Source organism: Taeniopygia guttata, chromosome 4, assembly GCF_048771995.1.
Source record: "Taeniopygia guttata chromosome 4, bTaeGut7.mat, whole genome shotgun sequence".
NCBI classification, from domain to species: domain Eukaryota; kingdom Metazoa; phylum Chordata; class Aves; order Passeriformes; family Estrildidae; genus Taeniopygia; species Taeniopygia guttata.
The window spans coordinates 4,070,766-4,091,895 of NC_133028.1; the positions used below are offsets into that span (position 1 = coordinate 4,070,766).

The window sequence follows — 21,130 nt, forward strand, 5'->3', positions numbered from 1 at the left end:
AGCTTTTCCCACAGATTTTAAGAAATTTCTCAGCTACTCAGATTCACCAGCGTGGGCCATGGGTTAAACTCTTTCCTCAGTGAGGCATTAGGAGGATAATAAGGTTTGTGTCCTCAAAACAGTTGTCTGTTTTCACTGTAATTTAATTTTCCTTAAATTTTAGTTTTTCATTGAATTTAATTTTCACTGAGGCTTCTCTATTCTTTGAATTAAATTAATCAAAAGCTTAAAAAATTACTAAGGTGGGCTTCTGGAGAGACTCTCTGCAGCTTCATCATGGACCTATTGGCCCTTGACTTTCAAATGGCAATTTCCAAAAATCCCAAACTTGTTGCCATGAAAACTAACAGCAGAGACAATTTACTTATTATTGTCATCTCTGCATGCCAGGATGAGTATAAATCAAAGCACAGTGAATTAAAGGTATCTGCAGTTCTGTTCAGAATTTTGATGTCAGTATTGATTTCTTAAATATGTGTTTGTTTCCATTCTTTTTTTAATGCTGAAAGTCACATGAAGAGCTCTTGATATAAAATCTCATTATTAAAAACTAGTTATTTGTTAGCTGCATTCATATGACTTTTTTCTTGAGGAGCCACAGAAAAAGTCAAAAACATCACTGTAATACACAATAAATAATCTGGGTTTTGTTGAAATGGTTTTGGGTGTTTTTCAGCTAATTATCCTTTGCAAAGGTAATCAGATTTCATACACATAACTGCAAACATGTGACAGCTGGGACAAAAATGTAAGACTGGCTTAGACAGTTTTTAGTCAAATAAACGTGACTGAGTTCACAACTAGGATGAAAATTTCCATGTTTACTATAACAAAACCAAAATTCTATGCAAAATTCCTTAAGAGTGCAGTCTTAAATTAGAAGACATTATAATTTGAGGATATGTGTCCCAACATATTGAATAATTAATGCTGTGGTTTTTTTTTTTTAATATATTCCCCATTTCAGATGGGGAGAAACCTTAATATAAAAGCAGTTTTTCTCATCCCATTGTCATATCTTTAAGAGCACATGAAGGTTTCTCAGTGCCATCTTCGTGGTCAACATTTTTTTGCTAGATATGAGAGAGACCATGTGTAATATAGAAGAGGTAATTCAGGCTAAAACTCTGCCTGTAATTATGTTTGTAGTTGAAAAAAGGAGGATGAATGTGTGCAGATGCTCAGGTCTGTGTTTACCTTACTGGTATAAATGCAGCTGCTGGTAAACAGCTATATTTAAGAAATCTCTTTTTCTGGTCATACAAAAAAGATGGACAAAAAGTAAGGAATAATGGATTGATGAGTTTTTTATAAGACAAAACTTAGAAAATACCTCATATCAACATACAGCTTTTCTGCAAAACACTCTGGATGTTTGTTTTTTGGTGTCAGAAACTCATATTGTAAGGATAATTAGCATAAATATCACTTTTTCTGAGAGAAAAGGTGATTTATTAGCAGAAAACAGGGCTGCTAAGCAGACAAGTAAATGAAATGATGTTTTGAGCCAATATGAGCTCTCTCCATGCCAGGGTTACAGCTGACAGAAGGAATGGGAAAGGGAACATCCAGTTCTGTTGCCTTGTCTACACATTCTGGTTCTGGGCAGATGAGTTAGTTTTGCATTCCTGTTGAACCATTACTGAATTATTTTAAAAACATTTCATCAACTATTCATGCACAAAAATTGGGTTAATGTAAAACCAGTCTTTCTCTGAATGGGATTTTGTGAGGTTTTGAAATACCACTCCAAATGAAATGTCTTCACCCACCCTAGGAAGGAAATCAGCCCTCTGCTTGTTTCTGTGGCTCTCTGTGGGCTCAATCCAACAGGTCCACATCTTCTCTGTGCTGAGCTCTGCAGGTGTGGTCTCACCTGAGCAGGGCAGAGAGGTAAAAGCATCTCCCTCAGCCTTCTGGCCACTGGCAAAGCTGTGCTGCCTGTCCTGAATCACCTCCCTGTTCTCCATGTGCTTTAGCAGGGCTTCCAGGAGCATCTGTTCCAGAATTTTCCCAGGCACAGAGCTGAGGCTGGCAGGGTCAGCTCCCAGGGTCCTCTTTTCAGCCCATTTTAAGGATGGGAGCAATGTTGCCTTTTTCCAGCCACCTGGGACTTGCCCTGAGTGCCATGGCTGGGTGGATGTGATGGAGAGGGGTTTGGCAACTGCACAGCCAATTCCCTCAGCAGTCTGGGGTGCATCTCGTTGTTGGATGCCATGGACTTGTGCCTGTTTGGGTTCCTCAGCTGGTCTCAAAGCTCATTTCTCTGTCAGCAGGAGGGACTTTGCTCCCCCAGTCCCTGCCTTGCATTCCCTCCTTTGGGAAGAGAGGTTGCTATGGAACACTGAGGCAAAAAAGTTGTTGGGTACCTCCATTTCTTCTGTTCAAACTGTTGCCAGTTTGCCAGTCTTGCTTTTCAGGGGGGATGCACTTTCTGTGACCTTCTTTTTCTGGCTGATGTACCTCTACAAGCCCTCATTATTCTTTGCATCCCCTGCCAAGTTCAGCTCCATCCACATTGGTCAGCTAAATAAAGTTGGTTCTATCCAACCTGCAAGTTATGTTTCTTTAGGGATCAGTGATTATAATTTGTGCTTTGTTTATACCCTGGGGTGTCTGATATCACACTGTTAAAGCCTTCAGAGCTTCTGTTAATGTCTTGAACTTTTCTGAGTTCCAACACAGTCCCCTCTTTTTCTTCAACAGCTGTCAAAATGCAGCTCCCTGATAATATAACTAACATTTAATTATCACAGCCTAGTCAGGCATGCATCCATGTCCCAGGGTCACTGAGCAGTTTGCCAAAATAGTGGACTGTTATTAGATAGATGGATTGCTTTGGTAACTACTTGCTATTAATATCTATTAATTACAGCACTGCCAGGGGTATGTTGTCAAAATTGCTTTATGGGGTCGACTCACACACATTGCAGTGTTGTAAATCTTCTTTCCATAGGACAACAGCTGCCCTCTTGCTCCTTGGATATTTCAGGATCCATTGCTCATAATTCATGATGAGTTTTAGTAGCAGTGGCCTTGGTTGCAAATTGACCAGAAAGGATTATTACACAAAACTTCCTGAGTTTTGTTGATATATCAGACTAAGAAATTGTTTTGGCCATTTTTCACACTTTGGAACTTAACAGTTACTGTTGGGGAAAGGTTCTGTTGTGTGTGACAATGTGTCTCTGACATTTCAGAGACAGTGATGTCATTTTGGTTGTGTTCCTGTGCATTTGTTGTTCACTGGTGTTTCACTGTGAATAGACCAGTAATGGAGCAATAGTGTCTGAAATCCTTTACCCGTTATCAGATTAAATAGAAAAGTAACCCAGTCCTGCTAAGAGAGGTGAAAAAGCACTGAGATGGGTCTCTGGTCTCTGACCTCTACAGAAGGGATTCTTGTAGTTGGGCATTTTAGCTTTGTTTCTGTGAAAGGAAAAAAAAGGTGTATCAATATGATGTAAAATGCAGTTTTACCTGTAAGTCAGAAAGTCAGTAAATTAAATTAATCACTTTTAGCTAGACTCTCTAGACTCAGCAATCATGTGAGTGGCATGGTTTAGAGCAGGATATGTACTCCATGATCCACCTGAATAGATGAACAGGGAACAGATCCCCTGCATCTTTACAAGCTGCTTTCTAGCAGGAAAAAGACTGGCTGCGTTCTATCAGTGCAATGCTATATTTCTCAAGGCCAGTTAAAATTAAAGTACAAATCTGATCTTAATTAAGTCCTGCTCTTCTTGGCTTACTCCAGCTGTTTGCTGTTTATTTCTTCAGCAGTGGGTGCACATGAATAGAGAGAAAATTCAGAAATGACATCAAGGTAGTGAGCAAATCATTGAAGGAAGGAAGCTGAGTGCCCCTCTCTGCTTCCCAACTCCTGGGGGAGTGAACCTCAGGAGGGAACCCCTTTCCTGCTACCCTCACCTCTGGGCTCCCCACTGCTTCTATCATTTAGTTCTATTCCAGCTGAATGGCTCACAAACCCACCCTTAAGAAAACAAGGGAGGATCATCCATAATTCCCAAGGGAGTTTTCAGTCACAGCACAAAGCAATCCCACTGGTTTCAGTTTGTGGGGATTAACACCCAAAAACCAATTTTTAAAGTCCCTGAATTTCAAGCTATTTGGAGATTCAGTGGAACAGAGATTCCTGACAGATGTGGGCCTGGATTTTTAATGGTGAGGTTGGATCTGCAGGTGGGAACTGGGGCAGTTGCTGTCAGGCCCATTGGTTCCAGCTGAGAGTTCTGGGCAGTGTCCACTGCAAGTGTCCAACAGCATTGCTTGAATAATTTTACAAATGAAAGTAAAGAAAAACTGACATGGAAGTAATTTCCAGAATTATTTTTCTCAGGTTTAAGTTGGAGAAATGCCCTGAGACAATCACCTGCATTTTTCGTTAATCAATTTACTTTCTTCTGTTTTCTATAGAGAATTCTTGGGATGATCCTGCTGAGAAATCACAATGACCTGGAAAGATGGTTCAAAATCAGAGATTGTTCCACTCTCCTAGGAGGTCTTTAGAGTTTAAGGACTTTGCAATCAGGCACATTTATCACAGTTAAGGCTCATCAATGTGGTGTAAAAACTTGCCCTGTTTCAGGAGGACAGAGTTTTATAATCAAATTCCATGTATGAAGAGAAAGGAAAGAAAAGATGGTATTTACTTCTACAAATTTTTAAAATTTATATCTGAAATCGTTATTATTGTCTGATATTAAAAGTAAAAGATCAAACGTAATATGGTACCTTTTTCTTCTGTTCTTTACTGGCAGCTCTATAATTAAACATGAGCCAATGTTGGCTTCTTTTCAGTTATGAAAATAGTTAAGTAGAAGGAGTTTTCAAGGTACCTCATTTTTGATCTCCCTTTTATTCCATCCTGTAGGCCATAATTGTGGCATGTACCAGAATGGTCCTGGAAAATGAAGGAGTTTCAGAATTATTTAACAACACTTCATTGAAATAGTGTAAAATTAGGATCTTTTCATTTAGAGTTGAGCTTTCTGTACACATGGGGCTTTCAATGCTCTTAGGTTTCCTTCAAAAATCTCAGCCAAAGACCTGCTGAACTTATTAAAGTCTGAGGTACTTGGAACATTACCAAAAGCAGAAATCTTTTAAAGCTCTTCCAACTAAATCTGATACAGAGCAAGCCTGAAGGGAGTTGGAGTGAGTGGAAAAGGCTCATTCCTGTAGTAAGTACGAGAGAAAATGCTGTTGACCTTTTGAGAGTGAAAAGAGGTTTTCATAGGTTCAGTGGTCACCATATAAGACATGAAATAAAACATTCAACTGTTGTGCTTGATGTGCTCTGTAGCTTTCTAACATCCTGCTGGTACCAATCTCCTTAGATAAATATTGTAAATGTCTTACCAGTCCATGTTAAATATGTTCAGGGTTTGGTGCTAGAAATTTTCAAAGCAAACGTCAAACTTGGCAAATCATGTCATTATTAATTTATAAAAGAAATGCCCTTTTTTTACTGCTTTGCATGCAGTTAGATTATTTAATAGATGTGAAATATATGTACAGCTGAACTTAAAAATCCATCTCTTATTTAGAGAAGTGGCTGGTTAACATAAATGAGGGAAAATTGGCCATATTATCCAGTATGAGGTTCCCCCCATGCCATATGGAATAGGCTGGGAGGGAGAAGCCACAGTCTCCTATATTCATGGCAGTACAAGCTGGCACTGCAGAGCATGATGAGGAACAGGAATCTGCTGCAATGTGTACTCTCAGTGACATTTTGATTTTTTTGGCACTTGTTTGTGTATGTGCAAAAACATCCTGTCCAGTGATAAATAGAGTTTTGCTCATAATAGAATGCTTGAGTGAGTGCAGCGAGGATAAATAAGTTAAAGATCTTGGGTAACTTGGCTTCAACTCTGCTCTCCTTTAGAAAAAAAAAAATCTCTTATTTGTGGCTCCATGAATATCACTGGGCTGCCTAAACCAGTACCAACATTAATATATGTCAGAATTTTTAAGGATTCAGAGATTGAAGCAATATCTGGAGAAATCACTAAGTGAATGGATAAATTATTACAAATAGTTGAGATACCACAGCTCAGCAAGTTACGTCTCATCAGCTGAACGTGGTAATTGATTATTTGCTTGGCTTTAGTCCCCTGTGAGTGCTGCAGAAGTTTCTGACTTAAACCACCTTCAAGTCAAGCTGAAGCACTCAAAAGTTTCTGCTTCTCAAATGTGTGGTGTAGACATGAATTTACCAGTGTCTTGGGTTTGTGTAAATTACTCTGCATTTTCCTAAATAAAGAATAATTTCTGGCTTTTTTTTTCTTCCTATTACTTCCACCAGTTTATTACAGTGAAAACATAAATTACATAAATAGAAAAACGTGAATAAAACTATTTAAGAAGAAATCATATATTTACAAAAAATATTGAAAGCTAAGAAACTAAGATAGAAATAGATTAAATTTTCTACCTTTGAATGGTTAAATGATTGGGGAAGCTGAGCAGAGCCTTTGCAGTGTCATTTCTTCTAAGCAATTTATGGTGAGAAAAAAAGAATAAAAGGAAAATATTAAAAAATAGGAAATTCTGCAGTTTTTGTGTTGCTGTTTCTCTTTTGCTGCAGCTTATACCACTCCCTTTTTTTACATTTTTGCTCTAAGCAATAGATTTTTCTTTTGGACCTTTCCACTTAGGCTGAATTCCAAATGGCCATGTTAAATCTTTGAATTTAATTTTGAAGCAGAAGACAGTGGATTTTGGTAGGCAGAAGAGCACAATACATCTTGATAGTCATAGTTACCTTTAATAATAGAAAGGGCTCAAGTGAAAAATGGAAGTAGTATCATTTAAAACCACAATAAAAGGTAGCTACACCTGATTTTAATCAGTGTAAAAATGAAGTAAACTGATATGAAAGATCCTTGATTGCTTTTGTAGTTTGGAGTGCAATTTTGCGGCAGAAATAAAATTTTCGTGTCCTAAGGCCACCACAAAGAGTAATAAAAATTTACATTAGAAATAGCATCATTCCCCACCCCAATCTGCTATCCAGCCAGAAGCTGAGGCTGAAATACAAATAAAAAAAATAAAATAAAAAAAAAAAAAAAAAAGCAGACAAATTTATAGGAACTGTTCCTGTACATATTTTAAATAACTGAAATTAATAGAACTCCTTGCATGATTAAAGATAGATACTGTCAAAGGGCAGAAATACATCTTGGGCTGTCAGTGCCACTGATAGAAATTCATATGGAAGAGTTGGTTCCTGCTTTTTCACATCCCCAGTTCTAACATTGCTTCAGTGGATTTGGTGATTGCAGAAAAATACAGCACCACTGGAGCTGGATGTTTATCTTCCTGCTCATTACCTCTCCGTGCTCTTGCAGGACAGTTTTAAGGTGTTCAGCAATTGTTTTGATGGTAAAAGAGCAGCTTAACAGACCTGAAATTTTGGACTATAGTGTTCATCTACACAGCAGCTTCACTGTTATTAATTTCTCCACGTATTTTTGAGAATGATTCACAGTTCATTGATTTTGGTATTTAAAATGTGTTCCTTGATATAAATACTCTTCAGACAGTTCACATTGATCTCAATACAATCTTAAATTCTGTTTAGGCACTCATTGAGTTCAGTGTTCTCAAGGAACTTAGTAAATAGTGAAAAAAAAAAGAAAAATAAATTAAGTACCTGGTTGCTTCCATAGCCTCTCAGGAAACTTCCCCTTCAATGCTTTGGTGAAGACAGAGCATTTGAAGTGCAAAGGCAAAGGCTTCAAATCAAAGTTCTGGTAAATTGGCAGCTGCACTAATACACAGCCTTTTTATTTTCCTTTCCAAGCTGTCTGCTCCATCCAACCCAGGAGTGGCACATCAAGGAAATTCCCACCCTCAAAAGTGTCTGTGTTCTTCACAAAACATGTTCTATTAAATACACCCGTGCCAAACAAGTTATAATGCACCAGTAAAACACCTTTCATTTCACTAATACCTTTTTCAACAATCACCAGGGGCAGCTGTAATAAACCAGGCGTGTCTAGAAGATGAGTCAAGCAGGAACAGCTCCTGGAAGGGCCCTCCCTTTTTAATCCATTGTCTAAAGGCATCAGTTTGGCACCCCATCCTGATAGCTAAGTGGGATGAAATTGTATATTAATTTTTCTATTAATAGTTTGGGGTAGGAAAAATAGCTGAAGTTGCTGAATTTATAATAAACTTAAGCAGGGGGAATTACCTTGTGGTTTCTATCAAGTAAGAGCATGCATGTGGACCTTGCTGTGGCAAGAATATTAAGTGATGGTGACATGACTGTGTATTTGATAACAAAGTCAATCAAAGTAATAAAGAAGTGAGGTATTTGGTGATTGAGTGCACCTAAAGCTTGTGTTGTTTCACAGGTCCATGCTTATGCACTGAAACTCCGGCCTGAGCAAGTACAGGCTATTTCTTGCCATCTTTTAAAAACTTAGTTTTGGGTAAAGTCACAGGTTTGTAGTGCTGAATTCAATTTTATCCAGATTGCATCTGCCATTGTGGAATTTGCTTATCTCTGTGTTTATTTGACATAATCAGATCTTGCTGTGGTGCAGGCTGGCACACTCCCTGCTGCACTGTGGAATAGTATTGCTGCCTGACTGCTGATGATACAGGGCTGTATTTATGCAAGGCTTGAAATATACCACAGAAGCTATTAAATTTAGGGTTATACATGATGTGTAGCATTATTTCTTTTAAAGAGAAAACTGTGATGCTCTTTGATATATATTTAATGGAGCAATAATTACATTCATACTCTTGTGTTGATAGCAACACCCAAAACAATGTGCTGGACTCTATTTTATAAAAAAGGGAAAAATATTTCTCTAGTTGTGTCTGTATCCTTCTCAGAAAAACAGGGCACTTTGCAACATCCAAATATTATCTCATCAGATTCTACTTAAAGACTAATTAACAGACACAGAGAATAGTTAAGTTTTATTTTTGTTGATTATATCTGCATTGCTCCCTTCCAGAGAAATTCAAAGACCTGCTTTATAGTTTGATGGCCATTTCATGACACCCAGCCTTCAGTCACATATGCAAAAAAGTAAATGTTACATCTGAAGCCTTGGGACAAATTCTCATCATGTTAATCACAAAATGTAAGGGCAGTCTGAAAAGCCACTTAGTTCCAATACAGGAAGGTGGCTCTTGCTAAACTTAATATCATTTACTAGTTTTTAAAGTCTGTGATTTCCACTCATGTTAATGAATTCTAAATATCATCCTGCTTAGCTGTTGTTTCTGGTGAAGATGAAAGGGTTTTGTTTGATGTGTGCAAAGAAGTGACTACAGAAAATGGTAAATTAATTGGAAGATGTCATCTCAGGCGAATGTTTTTGACATGAGGGCTGTAAGGCTGTTAACAAACAGACCAACTCATTTGTCTCATCATGAAATGAAAACAAAAATCACAACATTATGATAAAATCTTGACTAGGAAATGCCTGCAAGACTCTTTGAAGCCTTGGGTTCTTTTCTTGCCTGGGCTTTGGCACTCTGATTTATGCAAGCCACGCTGCACAGACCTGGAAGTGAAATAGGTTCTATGCAGAACAGATGGATCAGGGCTAAGGCAGGGATGTGCACTGCAGATGAGAACAGATTAATACCACAAGGGGAGACTGGAGGAAAATTGGGAAGATGGGGGCATTTGAACTAATTCATGAATCATTTCCAACTGATAGCTATGCCTTCAGGCACAGTGAATAATATCAAGGAAGCATATTTAAAATTTTATAAGTTTGTTTTAATGAAGATTAGAATAAAGAGCCATAATTTTGGATGATTAAAAAATATCCTGTATTCCCCCATGCCAAAATGTACCTTAGTGATTTAAATATCATAGTGTGCACTGGTGTATGAATTGCTGTTTGGAAAATTCATGGAGCTGGCACAAAGCTTTTGGGAATGGGTTATTTGGAAGAGCTGTCTGAGCTGGGAGAACATTCTCCTTCACTTGAATCCAAGCCACAGACATGCAGCTCTGCTGTGTCTGGAGATGTGGTCTGATTTCTAGATCTCATTCAGATATCTCTCCAAGTCTTTATCTTATCCAAATAGCCTTCAGTCTTAGAGGCTCAGACTTCCCAAAGCTGTGCCAGGGCAAGTAAATGTGGATTTAAAGATCTTTGAATGAGGTCTTCAGATATATATTACAGAACAAGGTTTCAACAGAGTTATTTCACATCTCTAAGTTACTTTACTGTTACTAATGGATATCTTACTCTGGGGCAGACAAACACATAGAAATAAAGAAGTCCACCTGAAAATTAAAATTATTTTAATGTGCACAAAATCATCAAAAACAATGAAGATATTTGAGAGATATATAACTGCCCAGTATCAGTTTTGATTATGGGTTGAAAAGTATGATTCTGTGTATTAGGACATCAAAAACCCTTCCTTTGGCCAAGCTCAGAGTGTATGGATGAGCCTGTATTAATAATGGATATAGTTCATAAGAGGAAAAAGAAACTGAGAAGAGAAAATGTACGGATAAATGCCTGGATATTTTGCATTCCCTATATGACTTCTCAGCAGCTAATTTTCAAGCTATAGAAGAGGATATGAAACATTTGACAGTGAAGGAAGATTCTGAGAAAAATCTAAAGAAGATGGGTAGTTCAGTTTGCAAGTAAGGTAATAATCTACATTGGTTTCTGTTCACCAGCACAGAAGATGTATTATTCCTCTTGTAAAAAACTCTTTCATTTCAGGCAAAGCTTAATAAAACCAGACAAAGGTGTGAAATGCCTCACTTGCCTAAAACTTCATTCTCATCCTGATGATTTCATGATTTCATTGCAGGTTGCAAATTTGGCCTGTTCAATCTCCAATAATGAGGAAGGTGTGAAGTTAGTCCGTATGGCAGCCACACAGATTGATAGTCTGTGCCCACAGGTGAGTGAAGATTCCTGCCAAAAAGTACTTGAGAAGTCTTTTAGCACTTAAAAGCATTAGAAGAAGAACATAGCCTTGTCTTTGTCATGAGATTGTTGTTTAATTTCCATGAACTGTGATAAATACATCCATATCTTGAGACCCTTCATATCAAATGGATTGTATCCTGTATTTTTAGCACAGTCCATAATCTATTTGCTCTTTCCATTACAAAAAAAAAATTAAAAAATAAAAAATTACCACTCCTCTAACAAATGGCTTTAACTAACAGGTAATTAATGCTGCACTCACATTGGCTGCCAGACCCCAGAGCAAAGTAGCCCAGGACAACATGGATGTGTTTAAGGACCAGTGGGAGAAACAGGTGCGAGTTCTCACTGAGGCTGTCGACGACATCACTTCAGTGGATGATTTCCTCTCTGTTTCAGGTACTGGGCTCAAGAGACTTTTCCAAAAATATACTCCTAAATTAAAGTATTGGGTCAGTGCAGATAAAAGATATAATTACTAAAGCATCATGAATCCATTAGTCTGTCTGTATTGGAATGCTGATCTTCTGTATTCAGTAGGACTAACCACGCTGTGTTAATTAATTCCTGGTAGCAATGGTTGGCTCTTCACCTCCCAGAAAATAGCACCTATTTGTGCTTCTATTCCTAGAGAAGCTTTGTTCCAACTCAGGCACAAAGTAGGATTTTGCCCACCTTCCAAAAATGTGTTTCAGACCTGTTACAGGCTGAAAGTATTTGTAGAAATTGTTGGAATCTGTGGGCAGTTGTGGGCAAGAGGAGGAAAGGTGGACTTTACAGAACCATGGGATGGTCTGGGTTGGGAGGATAAAGAAGGGATGGAGAAGAGAAGGACACTGACCCTGGGTCACAGTCTTTTCTCCATCCTCCTGCTAAAGTGCTACAGCTTGTGGCAGTCTATTGTTATAATTTGATCATAGCCAGTGAATGCTGTATTTGCAATGCTGGTGCATGGTGGGTTGATTTCTGCTGCAGAAAACTCATTTTCCTATTTTGCTTAGAAGGGTGAATTTTATTGTTGTGAGTAAGGACACAGAGTGTGCCAAGAGGGCTTTGCTTACTCGAATATCTCAGAAGAGCCAAACTTCATGAGACAGTCTGGCCAAAATGTTATGTTTCGTTCTACATTATTTTCCTTGATATTTCCTAAATTTTCAAAAAAAGTTTATGAGAAAAAAAATATTGAAAGAAAAAATATTGAAAGAAAAAATATTTGTCCTTTAAAAAAATCCTTTCTTTTCTTTTTTTGCCCTCTTTATCTTGTTTGTTTGTAACCTGCTACCCTTATTACCAGGAAAGTGGTTTGGTTTAGTTAATCTCGCTCCTTTGTTCAACAGCCCTGCAAGTGTTTCCTGCAAGCCATTGCAAGAAAAAGCAAATGAGCTCTCTGAATAGTAGGGTACTTCATAATATGGAAGCACATTGATTTTATTTGAGATTTGAAGCTGACAAACACTTTGTGGCAGAACTAGTTCTAAGAGAAAGGGATGACCAGGCTGTAAACTGCAGACCCAGTCCATGTGCCAGAGTTGGAAATCTGCCTCAGTGGCCATTTTCTTCTTTGTTTGAGGACTTTGCTTACTCCAGCTGCTTGTGTCCATAAACCAGAAGTAATTTAAATGGATGATGGGCCTTTTCATTTCTATTTCTCAAATCTTAATTCCTTCAAACCAAGTTTTGACTTAGATCCAAACTTTCCAAGGCAACTGAGAAGTATTATTTTTGTAAAGCTGAGGTACCTTTTTCCTAATTCTTTGCACGGACATCTCTATTAAACATGAGGAAACAGAAAGCCTGTTGCTCTTGCTGTAAAGCTTGGAAGCCTCAGCTTACACAGAGTATTTTATTTTTGGATGTTAAACCACTGAAGCATTCAAAATGCCACTATCTGGTTAAATGTACCTCCTGAAATGACACCTCCTCCTCTTCATATTGACTGTCACATTTGTTGGTATGCTTTAATAATATAGTGGCTACCAGAAGAAAGCTGACCAAAACTTCAAGAATTTATTTCATATTCCAAATGCATTGTCAAAATTCATATGTAGCTTCTTGTTAGGCAAAATTTGTTTATGCTATGGTAAAAGCAAATTAGTGATGGTGAAATGGAACAGCAAAGAAAAATTTTAACAAAGCACTTATTTCTCATTCTGAGTAGGGAGTGTTTTAAACAAAGAATTTTTCCGTGCAAGTTACTCAGATTCACAGCTCAGGGGACTTTCAGTTTCCATACAAAGTTGTTGCAGTGTAAAATTCGACATCATGTAAAACATTTCTGAAACCCTCAAATGATCTAACCTCGGAATTTTTAACTGTGAAGATTAGTGAATCATTCATTTTAGTGGCAAAGGATAATTAACAAAAAACAGTTGGTGAACTGATTAATTTTGTTTTAGTACTACTATAAAGAACAGCATTTCCTTTTCAGTTCAGAGGTGTCTCTAGCAGAAAATCAAGTTGCTGTTTAGAGTCACTGAGTTTCTCAGACTGAGTTTGGTCAAATGTGAAATTCAGTCATGGTCTTACTAAAATTATTTTTGACTCTACTGACTACAGAGAATAATGCCCGACCTAGTCAGAGTCTTCTTCATGCTTTCACATAGTTTGTGTGTGAGAATACTACATAAATTCTGATAATGCAGCCCATGAGAGTAGATGGCCTGATCCAGAACCAGAAAAAAACCAATGCATCTCCCAAGAATCCAATTAGGTACTCACCCCCTCCGAGCAGAATCGCTGCTGTCATCTCTTGCTTCAGATTATCCAAAGTCACACATAATTATAAGGCTGTGTTACTAGAAATTCCCAGTTTATTCTCTGGCATAGATGGCGTGAGGGAGATGAACTGCTCATGCCCATGTTTTGTGCTATCTACAAAGGCCATTTGCTGTTTTTTCCAATGTGATTTTTTTTTTTATGACTTACTTAGGCAAAAATGAACCAAATGTAATAAACATTTATGGGAGAGTATAAATTCACCTTCAGAAAATTGGTCAACTGTTTATTAGATAATCTACAAAATATTTGACTGTTTTCCCTTTTGCATTCATTTTAATTACAGTTTCATTTTGATAAAATTCAGTGTGATGTTTGAATTTAATATGACTAATTTTCAAGGAATTACAGCAGAGGTAAGATGATGTAGCCCAATCCCTACTAAAGATAAATATCACACAGATTTTTACTGTTATGTGCCAATATCACAGCAGGGTTTTTGTTTTGCAGCCTGGATAAAGGTAGATACCAATTTTTCAATATACTGTTGCCCAAATGAGTAAACTTTGCTGTGAGGAAGAGTGAAACTGAAGGAGCTGTATTTTTAACCTGAATTCCAGAAAACCACATCCTGGAAGATGTGAACAAGTGTGTGATTGCCCTGCAAGAGGGGGATGTGGACACGCTGGACAGGACCGCGGGCGCCATCCGGGGCCGCGCAGCCCGAGTCATCCACATCATCAACGCAGAGATGGAGAACTACGAGACTGGGGTTTACACTGAGAAGGTGCTGGAAGCTACCAAGCTGCTCTCTGAAACTGGTGAGTATGGTGAAATGCTGAAAGAAATATTGAAGTGTGGGTCTCAGATTCAGTCAGAGAGAGAAACGGAGAGTTTCTAGCCAGGCAGAAGCCTAGGAAAGAGTTGGAGAGAATGTAAATAATTCTTTATCTCTCATTGTTTATAATTAAGTTCTATCACTGTGTGTCAAGCACTTTGCCAATGGTGTGGATTGTTTTCACAACAGGACCAATGGAATTGGGCCTCATGAAGCTCTGTATAAAAGAGCAGTGTATTTTGAATAAACCAGAGTTTTTACTCTCATCAGCCTTCTGATCAGTCTTCTCATTCCCATCCTGCCTCGACAGCGATGTTGAAGTACTCTTATTTAGTAATTTAAAACTTGCACTTGATTCTCTGAGATCCGTAACTCCGAGGCAAATCTGTTCTTTAAAATAAGACACAAACAAATAAATTCACAGCTTTGAGTGTGTTTTTTATTTTCTACTCAGTGCTGTTGCAGAAGTCATATTGACAGGAGCCATATAAGAGAAGAAATGCAGTAACACATCAAGACTAGGCCACTACATCAAAATTTCTATGATTTGAATAAATAATACACAGCCTTTTCTTCTGAGTTGATTGATTATGTATTATACATCTCCAGAAAATCACTGCAAACATTATTCTTTGGTCTAAATGTACTTGTTGATGACTGAAGTGTTGCTAAACAAAACAACTTTTCATTGAAAAATACATGTAAGCAACTGAAAATGCACCACCTGATTGAAAAAATGTAAAAGTCTGCTAGATTGTATAAAAATACATAGATTATATAAAAGTAGAAAAGTCTGCAAGATTGATAGAGTGAGAAGAAATATTCTTTTTTTTTTTCAATCTCTTTTTGCCTTGCCAGAGCAGGGATTGGATTCATCTCAGTGTAGTTGATTAAGTCTGTGCTGGTCATTTTAAGGCCCTTTATATCAGCACTCTCAGGCATTCAGTGCAGGCAGTGCTGCCAAGTGCTCTCATCTGAAAATGCTCCAAATCATGCTCCAAATTTCATTGACTTCAGAGACTGGGTCTCCACACAGTGATCAGGTGCCCTGGGAGGATAGAGGTGCACAAATTGTGGGTGTCTGGAAGTGTCTGAGCTGATCCTCCTCTGCCTCATTGCACTTCTTCATCTGAAGTTAAAATCATCAAGATTATTTTAGAAGGAACAAATGAAAGTTGCACCAGTTCGGGACACATCAAATGTGACTTTTGGACCAAAAGCCCAGGGATTGCCCTGTGAGATGGAAAAGCAAAATTTTCTAGCTCTGCAGTCTCTGTGTTCACTTTGAGAACAGGAATCAATAAAATAAGCTAAAAAACTGATTTGAGGATGATTAAATATTACTTGTGGTATTGTAGCCCCCAGCTTAATGTCAGCCTATTTTTACTACCCAACAAGAGATCAGTGGAATAAGTACTGTAAATTTAGCTCCTTTTTAAAAGTTTATGAGCTGGTTTTATGAATTCACAGAAGGAAAATAATCTTGCCAGTTTGACATGGTAAAATATTTTGTTGCACTCTTCTGTTAAAGTTGTCTTTTGGTTGAGGAGGGGCTTTGAAGAATTCTTCCTACCATTAAGTTTTCTTTATTAAACAAAAAAAAAAAAAAAAGTATGTTTGAGCTTTATATTTAGCTAAAATTTGTGACCCAAATTCTATAAATTTTCTTAATAAAAATATTTCAATGGGCAGATATAAAGAGTCATTATATATGCGAATAATATGCACCATATTTAATTCACTTTTTGATATAACTTGAACTATATCTAAGTGCTATAAACTGTAGACTGAGTGCATCTTGACAACATCAGTGTGTTGATGTTGGGATTCAATAGTTCAGAACAAGTCCCTGTTCCTCCAAGTCAAAGTCTTTACTAATTTTTTTGTTCTATAAAGTGTAAATAAAATTGTGAGTATTAAAAAAATAAAATATTATGTTTACAGTATTAAAAACTTTATATAATATACAAATTGTGTAGCAGTAGTTCGGGGACAGAGTGGGCTCAAATCCAATGAGGCTGATGAAGCTTAAACAATTTCTGCCAGTTGTGAATGTGGATCATTAATATTAGAGCACAATTTCTATCTTCAGCTTTTCAGGCCATCTACAAAGGCATTGATTATGATTTCTGTATGATTAAAAGAAGTAGAATTAACTGATTCATTTCATCACCTTAGAATAAAGTGGTTAAAATGGAATTTAGTCCCCTTGTGCCGTTTTGGAATCACCATCCTTGGAAGTGTTCAAAAACCCTGTGGATGTGGCACTTGGGGACAGGGTACAGTGAACACAGTGGTGCTGAGTGAATGGATGAATTCAATGGTCTGAGAAGTATTTTCCAACCTCAGAGACTCCATGATCTGGGTACCTGTGAATCCATGCATTTATTTCAATATTCTTTCAGTTCCTCACCTCGAGTTCCTGCCCAGATTTTGCCGAGCGCTCAGGAATGATCGCGGAGATTGATTTGGATTGATTTGAATTCAGGTTCCAACCACACATGTGCACATCAAAATGTCTGTGGACATCTCACTGTTTTCATCTTTATTCCTTCCTTTCTTTTTTTCTTTTTTTTTTTTTTTTAACTGACCTTAATTTAATTTTAAATCAAACGCTTTTGGAAGCTGAAAAAAATTCAGTTAAATGATGATGAAAAAGAAAAAGAGCAGATTAACGTTCTCTTATAGTTATTTGTTTTTAATTGTCAACTCAGAAAATGAAAACCTCCCTTAAGCCTTTTTTTTCCAGAGATTTTACTGTGGTCTGTGAGTATTGGGTTGGATCCACAGTGGCAAAATATGGATATAGTGTTTTGGAAAGACAAGCACCTTGCTAATGGTTTTGTTTTGTTTGGTTTTGTTTTTTTTAGGGGGGAGAAAATGAATCTCTCATGAAAATGATGTTGATAGTTTCCAAGAAAGGGAAACTGCGAACATTGCTTCAATAACCAGTCTCACCTCCAAATTTTATTTGTTTGTTGTTTTAATTTACAGCTATTGGAATATATGGGGTGGGGTTTTTAGTGTTTCAGTGCTTTCTTGCCTGTGCTTGTCTAACAAACAGCCTTTAAAGCCAAGTTCTTGATAAAGGCTGGATTCATTTCTCTGGCAGCAATTTTAGGGAGTGACAGACTTGTTAAAGTCCTTTTGAAATAGAGTACTTTCATTTTTCTTTAAAAACTATCACAAAAAGTTAGCTCTTGCTTGCTGATTTTCTTATAAATCCAAGATGAAACATATAAAACCACAGAGTTGATGTCATGCAGGAGTAAACCAGAGCTTCAAGGTTCAATTTTTTTTGTTGATTAGTTGATTTTTTTGATTGGTGGTTTTTGATTGTTTCTTTGCGGCTTTTTTTTTTTTTTTTTTTTTTTTTTGGTTGTTTGATTGAGTTATTTTAGGATGCCTCTGTTAAGTGTTATATTGGTATTCAGATTTGTAGAAAGCTGTGAAATCATCCTGTTACAAGTTGTCTAGGGGGGTAAAAAGGAGAGAAAGGTGGAAAGGAAAAGAGAAGACAGAAAATATTAAAAGCAAGGATAAAGGCAAAAGGAGAGGGAAGGAAGAGGAAACAGAGCAGAATTGCTGTTTGAATATTGAGGTCCCTCATCCTGCTCAGTGCCCAGAGTGACCAAGGCCAGCTGAGAGTTTCCCATTGCCTTCACCAAGGAGGAGGCTGAAGTGTACTCAGGAGTTACTTCCAAAGCTGTAAAAACTGAAGGCAAGAAGCCTGTGCTTCTAAACAAATAAAAATAATTGTCCCAATGAAGAAATCAAGGAACAGGCAATGAGGCCAGGTCCTATTTTCCAAGATTTTTGAGGTTCAGGAAGGAGAAAAAGCTGTGGCATTCTTTAAAGGTCAAGAGGGTTGGATTTAAGCTGGGAAAACTGGAGTAGACTTTGCAGGGTTGTGATGAAAAGAAGGGAATGGGAAAGGAAAGGGATAAGAGCAGAACAAGTAGGACCAGAACTGCCTGGGAAAGGCTGCAAAAACTTCCCAACTTCTTTTTTTTTTGCTCCAGTTTGCACTGGGCTGTCTGGAATCCATCCTGGAACAGCAAGTGCCAAACTACTTGGGTTACTCCTGTGAAGGACACTGGAAATTTGAAATCGTCTGATTCACAGCAGAAATTGGAGTTTCAGCTTTTAGCATGTTTTAAAAATATCCCAGTATCTTTGTAACTCACTGGTTTTAAGTAGGTCACTCCGACTTCTCTTTTGACACAATTTGTTTTATTTTGTCTTTATCAGAATGGACTGAAGTTGAAAATCAGCACTACTGGCAATTCAGCAATAAGCCTGTGAGAGTTTTATCAGTGTGAGTAGGGCAAACTTTAAAGATGTTTATCACTAGCAAAAGGCAGCTCAATGATGTTATCAAAGCTAATACTAAAATGTGAGAAAGATGGATTTTTCAGCAGGGATATGAAGGGAAACAAAATGTAGAAGCAAGAAGATGAATTTAAGCATAGTTGTAATCAAAAAAAACCCCATATTGAATCTGAGGGAGAGCTGAAAGATGTGAAATGGAGCCTATTTAAAAAATAAATGATGTTAAATTCATGTTTTATGGGAGTTCAGGTAGTTATAGTAAAACTTATGGGTACCATCATCCTGAGTACATGAGATCATTTATCCAGGAGTTCTGATCAGATTATGATTTTTATTCTGCAAAGCACTGTAACATTTTCTTTAAAGTTTTGCTAAACTGAAATCCAAAGGTCAAGGTGGCAACAACAACAACAACAACAACAAAAAAGAAAGTAATGCATCATTAAAAAAAAGTATTTTACAAAAGGACCAGGTTCTACTACTGTTTGATTTGATCCAAAGAATTTTTAACCAGAGCAACTCTGATCAATATGCAGAGGAATATACTAAGAAATCATATAAAATGCATTATAAAGCAATTAAATGAGACGTAAGAGATGAATAAATCACCACTGTAGCTCAAAGCTGAAATGCACCATGGTTGGTGTACGATGCATTCATTAACAGGTGAATAGGCAGCAGCAAAATTTGCCAAAAGGAAAATGCTGTTTGGGCTGGTCGGGAGAGAAAGACAAGACTAAAAGATATTTTTTGTTAACTTCTCTAGGTAAATGGAACAATTAGATCTATATTATCTGCATGGACAGGAAGGTTCTGAGCAAATTCATTGTCTCAGAAAAACAGTGGCATTGTAATGGGCAGCTGAGAAATCATATTTTTCCATGCTCAACAGCCTCACATGGGTGCTGAAGGTATTAGGCTCTGCTTATAGGAGGATATTCCCCGAATACCCCAAGAAGACATTTCCACTTTGTTCTCCACAACCTAAAGATCCTCCAGAAATGGAAGGAGGTCAAGAAAACGATTATGTAATCAAAGAAAATTCAAGATTTAGCTGTAAATTAACTCAGTGAGAGTTTAAAAAAATACAGGGTTATCTATTTTGGATGTGTCAGACATCATGTATGATGAATAGTGGGTTATTATAATAGAAATGCCCATTTTCATAAACCAGTATTATTTAGTCACTGTTCAAATCTGTTCTCAAAAACATTTTGTGCTCTTAAAAGCGTTTTTGTTTTTTTTTTTTTTTTTTTAATTAGGAGGGTGGTGTTGAAAGTAGGAAGAAATTTACCAGGTCTAGAAAATATGGGGAGAGAAATGGAGTCAATATCCATCCACCAACTCCAACAGAATGTTTTGTGAATACAAGTGTGAATTGTCCAATAATGTTTTAAAATAAAAGCTCTGGTATTCCTTGCATCCCCTTGCCTACACACACCTACATATTGATATACAAAAACTTCTAGCTAAGCCAGGAAGGGTGGTTTGCTTCTTACATAACCTACTTGGTGTCCAACAGCATGAGACTGCTTTCTTGGGGGAATTTTCTGAAGAGTTGTCTTTCATTTGAAATATTAACCTGAAGGGTGTTCTGTTTAGCAGGAATAATATTTTGGGGGTGCTCACTGTGTGGAGTCTTGCACAGGTAGAGGGGAGACTGAGACAGCTGAAACTGGTGAGACACAAATGTCCCTGCAGCTGACATCTGTTCTCCTCCTCTGTCCAATTTGGGATGGACCTGTCCTTAATTAGTGGCCTCCTGTGCTGGCCAGGATGCAAGCAGCACTTACCTGGCTTCTGCCCTGACATTTATCTTTTTGTCAATGGCAGTTCAGTCAGGACGAAGTTTGAAGGTGAGTTTTTCCCTCTGCTGTGTGTGTCCCTGTGTCCCAACACTTGGTACCACAGCTCCAGACATGCCATTGATTTCTGTAATGTCCATCTCACCTGGGCTGCACATCAGCAAATCCATTTCTTCCATTCCCACGACAATCTGCTGGGTTGCATAGACCCATAGATAAAGTTGGAGCCTTCTGGGAAGTGCCAGAAGACTTAACACAGCCAAAGGGTCAGGACTTGGCCATAAATTCAAGGAAGCCTGAGAACTTTGTTTTTATGGGCCGTGGCTAAATCAGTGTTTGGCAGTGAAGGCTGATTCTTCCTGAAAGTCTTGTGTTCACTGCAAACTGCCACAGGGTCTCATTATTCATTATTTTTCAGCTGACATACAGCTGATATTCATTATTTTACAGCTGACTTTTAACCATTTCATCAGTGT

At 37.6% G+C, this 21,130-nt stretch overlaps 1 protein-coding gene across 6 annotated transcripts in view; it reads left to right on the forward strand.

Annotated features, from left to right (window-relative positions):
• The window catches only part of CTNNA2 (catenin alpha 2), a 471,460-nt gene that overhangs the window by 398,353 nt on the left and 51,977 nt on the right, over positions 1 to 21,130 (forward strand). For all 6 annotated transcript variants that reach the window (XM_030270317.4, XM_072927892.1, XM_002188730.7 and 3 more), the window contains 3 exons: positions 10,843 to 10,935; positions 11,207 to 11,363; positions 14,300 to 14,500. In XM_030270317.4, coding sequence (XP_030126177.1) covers positions 10,843 to 10,935; positions 11,207 to 11,363; positions 14,300 to 14,500 — 451 coding nt within the window. The remainder of the gene's footprint in view (positions 1 to 10,842; positions 10,936 to 11,206; positions 11,364 to 14,299; positions 14,501 to 21,130) is intronic.